This window comes from Sciurus vulgaris (genome assembly GCF_902686455.1).
Source record: "Sciurus vulgaris genome assembly, chromosome: 11".
NCBI lineage: Eukaryota > Metazoa > Chordata > Mammalia > Rodentia > Sciuridae > Sciurus > Sciurus vulgaris.
In genome coordinates, this window is record NC_136472.1 from 106353606 (window position 1) to 106364014 (window position 10409).

Consider the following 10409-nt stretch of genomic DNA (forward strand, 5'->3'; position numbering starts at 1 on the left):
TAGTGAGATAAAGATTTTCCCACCAGAAATAAAAATTTATAAAACAAAATTCTCTAATAAAATCATTAGTATTACTTCCATCTTTCAAGGACCTCCTCAGAAGAGCACTTGATCAATGGAGTTTGGCTCAATACAGACCATGCTCATTCATAAATCCCCCTAAATTGACTACCAGCTCCATGAGTGTCTTATTGATCATTTATCCTCAGAACCAGTTATGATACTTAGCACACACTATGTGCAAATGATCAAATGAATAATTTCCCATATCTTTGTTCATACTCTTGCAACTGCCTAAAATAACCTCCTCAAATCTTTTACCAGCCCAAATCAGACATTTCTTAACTTAATGCATGTCTTTTGTGAAGTCTTTCTGAGCACAATCCTATTCCCACTTACTATGTCTTTATTACTAATTTATAGGGAACTCACTTTCTCCACTTTGGTTCTATTTACTGTCAAACATTGTTCTCTAATTACTTTTACCCAACTCAATTACAAGTCCTCTATTGACTGAAAACATTTATCATTTGTCTACCCCATGGGATTTAATAATGCTACACACTTAGTAGGTATACCATAAACAGAGGTAACTTGAATGTAAATGACAACAAATCTTCATACAAAATGTATCAGTAGTAAAACTGGTAATACATGGGCCCATAATCTCTAAAAAGATCCCCTCTCACACTTAGTCATAACTACTTCCTCTTCCTTTCCCAATTTATTTTTTCAAAAGTTTAAGCAAAAGTTTATTGGTGAATTTCAATTATATATAATAGTAGGTTTCATGGTAATATATTTGTATCTGTACAATGCATACTTTAGTCTATTTCATTTCAGGTACTTTGCTTTCACCTTTACCCTTTCTTCCCCCTAATTTCATATCTCTACCTAAACTCCCTTCTGTTTTCATGATATCCCTTTCTTTCCTCTTTTTCTTCTCTAGCTTCTACATATGAGAGAAAACATACAACCCATGACTCCCTGAGTTCAACTTATTTAACATAATGCTCTCAATTTCCATTCATTTTCCTGCAAATGACAAAATTTTGTATTTTTATGACTGTGTAAAATTCCATTATGTATATATACCACATTTTCTTTATTGATTCATCTGCTGATAGACACCTAAGCTGGTTCCATAGCTTTGTTATTATAAATCATGCTGGTGTAAACATGGGTATGCATGTATTTATACAATACACTGGCTTTAATTCTTTTGACTACATACTGAGGAGTGGTATAGCTGCATCACTGGGTAGTTCTATTCTTACTCTTTGAGGAAACTCCATACATATTTCCATAGTGGTTGTATTAATTTACAATTCAACCAACAGTGTAAAGTGTTCCTTTTTCCTCACTTCCTCTCCTGTGTTTATTATTGTTTGTATTCTTGATGACTGCCATTCTAACTGGAGTGAGATGAAGTGTCAGTGTAGTTTTGATTTGAATTTCCCTGATTTTTAAAAATGTTGAACATTTTTTCATATATTTGATGGCCATTTGTATTTCTTCTTTTGAGAAATGTCTGTTTAGTTCTTTTTTCCATTTCTCTCTGCCCAATCTTGTAAATTATGAGGTCTTAATGTTCCTGTCAAGAGAAGTTAGTTATTATTGACTTACTCTCAACACTATTTCTTTATTCATGAAGTTAGTGAGCCAGCTTATCTGTCCAGAGCGTCTGCCAGATGGGCCATAGATTCTACTGGAAGGCTAAGTTTACAAAAAATAAGAATTCAATTTTGAGTGCTCAATAAGATAGTCAAACTCTGAAAACAAAGTGCCATTTGTAGGAAAGTGGTGTTATGTTGTGTGTAATTGCAAATATTTGGTTATCTGTGAGAAAATGGGATGATCTTAATCTGTCATTGAAATTGAAGTCTTAAGAGATAAACTATGATCCTATTGAGGGACATGAGAAAGATGAGTAGGCTGACTTAAGAGGACAATCCTGGGGAGTTGACTCAGCCTAGGTTCTCCCCTAAGTAGACAGGTAGAGGCTTCTTTGTGAGTGGTTGACTTAGAGAATGAGCTCAGGGAGTAGGAGGCAAAGTCAAGGAAGCAAAGCAGGGAGGGAGAGAAAAAAAGGTAGATGTTGAATTGCCTGCATTATGCTCCATCCTGTGGGACCTGCTGAAAACCTACAATCATCCAAGGAATGGAAGGGGATATCAATTGCCCATCAACTTCTCCCTGTGTCCCCGTACTTCCAGAGGGACTTTAGGGCAGGTAGTAAGGGTAGGAGGGCCCAAGGTAGGTGCTGTCAGGTAGAACCTGCACCAGGCTGGTGAAAGCCTGCTTTGAAGTGACTGCCACATCATGGGTGGAAGAAGAACAGCTGAGAAGTCCTAAAGCTGTGCATAAGAATGGCTCTCCTCAGGGAATATTCTCTTTGCTGCTAGTACTCCCAGTAGGTGAAATGGGCTCTAATAGTATGAAGACGCCTGGCCTCTGACATGTGGACTCACATCAGATTCTGAAAGGATTTCAATGAGATGTGGCCCAAGACAGAGAGCCTTTTCAATTTTTGTATAAATTCAGTTTGTTATAATAAGCCTTTCTCCTCTTAGCTAAGCATCAGCCCAGTTTAGAGAGGTGATTCAGCATTGCTTACTTACAGCCTGACACCAACAGAATTTGTTATAATATCTCCTTGGAAACCATTTCTGTGTCTGAGCATCAGAGCACCCAAGAACTCCACATATATCAGAGAGATACAAGTACTTCCAGGGATAACACAGGACAAAATCAAATGCTTCAGTTCAAGTAACATTGTACATATAAAACCTAACTAGAAATTTTGGTATTTATTAGTTTTTTCTCCTAAATTAATCTTACCCATTTGATTATGTCCCTCATCTACTCAAAATTAATTTAAAAAATCCATCTAGACTTTTCACCATAGGCAATTCCACAGCAAATTTCTAATAAATATTTAAAGTAAAACAAATTCATCTTCCAGGTCAGTACTTAGAAAAAATTATCATTGTCAAATAAAATTTAGAGTTTATATATTCTTTTTTAAATTTATTTATTTTTATTGTAAACAAATGGGATACATCTTATTTCTCTGTTTGTACATGAAGGAGAGGTGTACCATTTGTGTAATCATACATTTACATAGGATAATGGTGTTTGATTCATTCTGTTATTTTTTCCTTCCCCCCCACCCCTCCCACCCCTCTTTTCCCTGTATACAGTACCTCCTTCCTCCACAGGGCCGCCCAGAGAGAGTTTATATATTCTTAATCACTCAGTGGTAACCAAGTGAACTCCAAGTACAAAATATTAAAATCTTATGAACAGGAATCTTGTTCCACAATTCCCATGCCTAAATTTGAGGTTAGCCATACTTTGAAGCAGAAAAGCAAAGGCATTAGTCAAAGTTATTTCCAGCTGGTGAGAGGATAATTGCTTCCTTGACTAACTTGGTCAGAATATTATTATGTGATAGTAAATGGTGAAAACACTAATCTACAGCAGCATGTTTAAGTTTTTTGACTATGAGCCACATACTTCTCCCTAATGGCAGGTAGTTTCTGCACCCAATGATGTCAGAGTTGCTTTGCTTCCTATCCTTGCTAAGATCTTTTTCTCTAGCCTTTCCTTTGCTTTTATGTGAGTTGTCCATGATTTTCCAAGACAATGTGCTTTAGCCAGGTAGTTTCTATTATTGACTTCCTTATGAACAAAAAAGTAATGATTAGTAGTCACTGATATAAGGTACATTTAAAAAATATATTGAGAAGTTTGTGCATAGAAGTTAAACACTTGAGAAGCCACCTGGACTCCTAAAACACTGTCTGACTTGAAATTTAGTTTGTTTTTTAAACAAAATATCTGTGTGTGTGTGTGTGTGTGTGTGTGTGTGTGTCACAGAAGAAATGCTTCCTAACAAAAATGCTGTAACACCAAGCTGCTACTATGTTCTCCAGGTGCTGGGCTAAGTGTTGTGTTAACATAAAAGAAATTCTCACACTAACCTGCCAAGGAAAGCTTGTCACTGTCTTTCTGAAAGTGAGCACACCCAGGTTTACAACATTAGGCAACTTTGACTAATAGCTTATTTTTTGCAGACTGAATCTCACATTCCAAAGTTCATAATCTTTCAGCAAAAATTTAAAAAGACAAAGAAGTTTAAATGGGGACAGGAGGAGAAAACAGCTGCTTCAGAATAACCACTATTTAGGTCTCTGTACAGTTTTGGTTCAACCAAATGCAAAACACATTTTTCACAGAGAATTTTTCCCTTAATTTCAAAAATTTACATAACTCATGAGGAATGCAATCCACAGATTTCTAATCTGTCTACCTTAACATCAAAATATCACATGCCAGAAAAATCTTGGGGTCTGAGATGCCTTTTGCCTTTTTAATGCCTACTTGTTTTTCCTAATCCCAAACTATTTGTTAATAAAAATTGATTTTGAAGTCCAAAAGATGTGAACCTTTTTATTTTTTATTTATTTATTTTTTTTATATTTTTTTGGTACTGGGGATTGAACTCAGGGGCATTAGACCATTGAGCCACATCCGCAACCCTATTTTGTATTTTATTTAGAGACAGGGTCTCACTGAGGTGCTTAGTGCCTCACTTCTGCTGAGGCTGGTTTTGAACCTTCAATGCTTTCTGCCTCAGTCCCTGAGGTACTGGAATTACAGGCATGCACCATGGTGCCTGGCAAAATATGAACTTGATTCAAAATCGCCACCTGCTTAGAGAAGAGCAGATTGCAAAATTTGTAGTTTGCTATCATTCGCATGTTTACTGCATTAGAATCACCAGGACACCAATGGATCAAACCGAGGTTGATCCCCTTCCTGAATTTTTTTCCAACTATTTCTCTTTCCCACTGATAATAATACATGTTCATGGAATCAAATCTCACATCTTGAAAGGAACTTGAAAGAGCTTCATATCTTTAAATTTTGAAGACATTATTATTTCCTTTTTACCAACATGGCACCTAGCTCTCTGAAAATACCATGATGGATGATGCAGATGTGCCTAGTTGCCCTAAGCTTCTTGGTTAGTGGGATATTCAGGCATGTGAGCATGCAATCACTACACACCACGGTGAATGATCTGATAGGAGACGTTAAGGGTGTTCTGAGATGCAGAGGAAGATCACCTAATCTGGAACTACTGTTGGGAAGGGAATGGAGGAGGCTTCCTAGAGGATGAAACACTTCATGATTTAAAGGACAAATGGGATTGTACTAGATGACGAAGAAATATGGAGGAGCAACTTGGAGGGAAGTCATTTAGAAAGAAGGAAGGACATGAGGAGATGAGAGAGAACAAAATGAGATCTGGAAACAAAGCAAGAACGTTTAATACAGAAAGGTAAAGGCCCTAGAGCATGGGGTCAAGAAAAATAGGTCTCAGCTAGTGGAAGCAACCAGCACTGACTGTGTCTAGCTGGTCAAACTCACTTCAGGATCTGACAGAATCTGCCCAAGCCCAAAAACACTGTCATTAAGTGTCAGATTGATGCGGCCCCAGAAGGCCATGGCAGTACTGACTGGTGTCTGCTACAACTAATTAAGAACTGCTCTGAGGCTTGCTAATTGGCTATAGATCATTTTATAGCTCCAGGTAGAGTAAGGTATTTGAAAGTGTCTTTTGATGGTCAAAATGAACTCATGATATATTTTTAGAATGAGCAGGGGTAGTTTGAACCAGGGGCATCTGAAGAAGGAGAAGAGGACCATTTTAGCTCTCTTGGCTTTCTAGAAGAAGGAATGTATTTGGGGCACAGGGAAGAAAACATGTTTTCCAGGCCTTTTTTGGGGGTGGGGCAGTGAAAGACCTCATCCGTAAATTTAAGCTGCAGTGTTAGGTGCTGAATACATCCAATGGCATCTGTGAGGAGACTACCAGCTGGGGGAATCCTGTGCCTTCCTCTGCACTGTCTGATGGACTGTCTTACCGAATTAGTATTTCTGCCACTCACCTGCCAGCATGTGCATATGGGGTAGGCAGTGGCCTGGGTCTCTTCTTTGGGTAATAGAACTCAATGTGCCCACTCAAATTCCACCTTATACTTAAAAACACCACCAAACCTAATATATCTACAACACAAATGATGATTTGTATGTAAAAGAGCAAAAACAAATATTTTTCTCTTTTATGGAAAAGAGAATTTTGCAGATTAGCCAATTGGCCCAGATTTCCCCATAGTAGAACATGACTTAACTTTGACATCTTGCCTAGTGCCACATAACACAGGATACACAAACAAGCAAACAAATCCTAAGAATGATCTTTGGACATTTGATATGTACTAGACACAAGCACTTTTATCTTTACTGTGTTATTTAATCCCCACAATAACACCAGGGGTCAGATATTATTTCCCCATTTTATGGAAGCAGCAACTGAGAAACAGAGAGGTTAAATAATTTGCCCTAGCTCACAGCTGGAGAGAAGCAGAGGCAGGCAAAACAGCATCTGGCTGATTCCAAAGTCCATGTACTTCTCATTACATCATACTGCTTCCAGAGGGGCAAAAGAGGTTTTGGGGTCACATGAAACATAACACTCAAGGAACAGTCACTTTGGGAAGACTTAGCCTTGGCCTCTATTGGCAAACTGATAAAGGAAGGAGAGGAAATCAGTTGACAATTTACATTTAAAAAATGGAATAAAAACTACTCTCTGATGAGTAAAACTTGTATTTCAACAACTCATTCCTTTAAAAAAAAAAAAATCACACCCTGAACACTGATGACCTACTTATTTCAAGGCGTTTTTGATCCAACAATATTTCAGTACAACAGAAGTTGACAGTCTTTGGTGTTAGAAGTGATCGTGTGGCATGTGTGTCGTGAAGAGTGAGTCTGAGCCCTCCAGGTGAGCCAGTGGACAGAACTGCAGTGGGCATGGGGGGCAAAGGCCTTCTTCTGCTGGGTGGGCCCAAGGTCCCCCATCCTGACAGAATGCACTGAGTCTATGCTGTGTGACTTGAGGCACTGGAGCCTGGGCCAAAACATCTGGGGAGTATGGTCAACTCAAAGACAAAAGATGACAACTGTTTGAATACATTAACCAATCAAGTCAGAATAGTTGCTCCCAGAATCTCTATGTAAAAGCAATGCCTAAAACAGAATTGGAAGGATCCACACTGACCCAGTGCCTTCAGGCCAGCTCCGTCCACATGCCAATAAACTCCGAGTCTGCTTTCTGTCAACTCACAGCCCTCGTCCTGCCCTTTGAATCCACTCTTGCTATCCTGGGTAGTCTCCAACTTGGAGGTGGGAACAACACACTGGCTTAGTTAGCTCGTATCCTTGCCAGATGCCTGGGACACCAATGCATGTAATCTGCACTTGTGTTTTTTTCCTCCATCCACACTCCAAAGTAGCCAGGGATACCACTGCAGTAGTATTACAAACATAACAAGGACACTTGGACATTTTATCTCCTTCAAATAATTGTCACATATTTTAAAAACTTATTGTCCCATTGTACATAGATGGGGTGAAAACCCACAAATGTGGCAATGTTTGTTTTTCCTTTTCCTTTTGGTTTTTATCTGCTGAGCATCTTTCCTTAATCTTCAATAGTTTTTCCTCAACATCTTCTAATTCATTTTTATTAGACCCAATATTCTATGGTATTGCTTTTACCATATATTAGGTTCTCTTTCATGCACAAGTATACTTCTGAGTAACTAATTCTGTTGGTACATTGGTTTGTTTTTACACTAGTACTATAATGCTTTTGTTACTAGATTTTGCTATATGATCATAGCTGACAGGCAAGTTCTCTCCTCTTTGATTCTCTTTTAGCAAAGTTGATTTGGCTATTCACAGAAGAACATATTCTTCTACATGCATTTTAAAATAACATTTTTACATTCTTCAAAACAAAACTGGCATAAATTTTGATTAGTACTGCATTAAATTTTAGTTGAATTCTGGCAAGAATTAACCATTTTTTACAAAACTAAGTTGTCCGATGCAAAAGAACAAACTCTCCTCTAATCAGAATTTTTTATAACCTTTAACACAACAAAGAATTCTTAGATGTTCCAGGTTTTATCCTATATACTTGGTAATTTTTGTTACTATGGTGGATGTTATCTAATTTCTGATTATATTTTGTGGTTGGATTTTGTGACTAAAGAGGAATACTACTAACTTTTTGTAAGTCCTATCTCTGGCAACCTTGATCTCTAATTAGTTAGGAATCAGTGTTTAGAGGAGGAATTTCATTTTTACCAGCTCCAATTACGATTGGTCTTATTTCATACAAATGATATATTAAAAAGTGCTCAGGCCGGCAGCTAGAGTACCCAGAGCAGGAGCAGCAGCCACGCCGCCGTTCGCGGAGCCCAACCGAGCCGGCCATGGCGTTGTCGATGCCGCTGAACGGGCTGAAGGAGGAGGACAAAGAGCCCCTCATCGAGCTCTTCGTGAAGGCTGGCAGTGACGGCGAAAGCATAGGAAACTGCCCCTTTTCCCAGAGGCTCTTCATGATCCTTTGGCTCAAAGGAGTCGTATTTAGTGTCACAACTGTTGACCTGAAAAGGAAGCCTGCAGACCTGCAGAACTTGGCTCCCGGGACCCACCCACCATTTATAACTTTCAACAGTGAAGTCAAAACGGATGTAAATAAGATTGAGGAATTTCTTGAAGAAGTCTTATGTCCTCCCAAGTACTTAAAGCTCTCACCAAAACACCCAGAATCAAATACTGCTGGAATGGACATCTTTGCCAAATTCTCTGCTTACATCAAGAATTCAAGGCCAGAGGCTAATGAAGCGCTCGAGAGGGGACTCTTGAAAACACTGCAGAAACTGTACGAGTACCTGAATTCCCCGCTTCCTGACGAAATCGATGAGAACAGCATGGAGGACATTAAGTTTTCCACACGTAAATTTCTGGATGGCAATGAAATGACATTAGCCGATTGCAACCTGCTGCCCAAGCTGCACATCGTCAAGGTGGTGGCCAAAAAATACCGCAACTTTGATATTCCCAAAGGAATGACTGGCATCTGGAGATACCTAACCAATGCCTATAGTAGGGACGAGTTTACCAACACCTGTCCCAGCGATAAGGAGGTTGAAATAGCATACAGTGATGTCGCCAAAAGACTTACCAAATAAAATAGCACTTCTGAGAGATGTCTTCAGATCTTCCCCTAAGAATATGCTTTTCCTAACAGACTGCTCATCTTCCTATAAAGTAGAAATGTATTTTGCATGAACATGCAGTTATTCAAGGTTAGGATCAAGGATAGACAAGATATAGTAGTTATCTTAAAATATACACTCCTAAGCAGTATTATTCTAAGACCCTCTCACCCTGCCTACCTCCCTCCCAGTTTATCCTCCTCCTCTGACTTCAGGACACTCCATCACAGACCCTTCACTTGAGAGGCAGTTTGCCATCTCTCCGGAGTCCTCACCATTCTGTGTATAGATGGCAGAACTTTTGAGGTGCAATGTTCAGCTGTTAAAATAGTAGCCATGACATCAGTCAACCCCAAGCTGGTGCATAATACAGGTACAGAAGAATTTATGTATTTTTTTGGAATTTTGTAGTATTTAGTAAGAGTATATGAAAGGATTGCTACTGTATCAGAAATACTCTTTCAGTTTAGTCTATCCTAGATACGTACTGAAAGATACCATCACCAGAGAAGGGCGCCTTCCACAGAAAGTCACTACAAATCCTGCTGTTCTTTATAGACAGATTTTTAGTTTTGTCTGAAATCATTCATCCTTCATACAGATTGGATCATCTGACGCTATGCGGAAGGTGCAAGTTTAGAGGGAGGACTGGTATTCTCAAGGTTGCCAGCATTTTGTTCTTAGGAGGGAAACCAGTGGACGCCTGATACTCTGTGTTGTTAGTCCTGTGTTTCGCCCAGTGCCATTCATTCGGGACAGAATCAGCTGCAGTTTAAAAAGCTCCTTTAGGTAACCATACACCCTGCTGTTTGTGGATTTTTTTTGAGCAACACTACATACCCTGACACTTAGTTGACTTAGCTCTTGCAGTGCAATGATTAACGATGTAAAAATTAATGAGTCCAGAAATAAGTCTAAAGAATGTGAGTGGGTTTGTCAAAATATCAAGTATATTTTGTTTCTAAAGCATATTTAATGTGGATTAAATCTGGAGAGCGCATTATCTGTTCTGTTTTGAAAACTAAAAAGCATACCTTACCAACTCTCATGCCGCCCGATTACTGTCGGACTTCGCACAGAGGGTGCAAAGACAGATTGCATCGACAGATCGCAGTGTTAGGGTGAGTGCACGGTGTTCACCCGACTGGCCTGATCTTGGTCTCTGTGCTTCCTTGAGTTAAATTTTTCTGCAGCCGCATTGATTGAGGAATAGCACTCTACTATGTGCTTTTGACTTTTGTTATTTAAATTGAGGTCCTCAAT

General features: G+C 38.9%; 1 protein-coding gene across 1 annotated transcript; it reads left to right on the forward strand.

Moving 5' to 3' along the window:
• The first annotated feature begins 8292 nt into the window (after positions 1-8292).
• Positions 8293-9135, forward strand: LOC306639581 (chloride intracellular channel protein 4-like). Its single transcript, XM_079103277.1, has one exon. It carries the CDS (start codon positions 8358-8360, stop codon positions 9117-9119), a length of 762 nt encoding a protein of 253 aa, XP_078959403.1. The 5' UTR covers positions 8293-8357; the 3' UTR covers positions 9120-9135.
• Positions 9136-10409: the final 1274 nt, after the last annotated feature.

What these genes read in the sequence shown, in the direction of transcription:
- LOC306639581 (XM_079103277.1), top strand. Translation starts at nt 8,358, where the DNA reads ATGGCGTTGTCGATGCCGCTGAACGGGCTGAAGGAGGAGGACAAAGAG.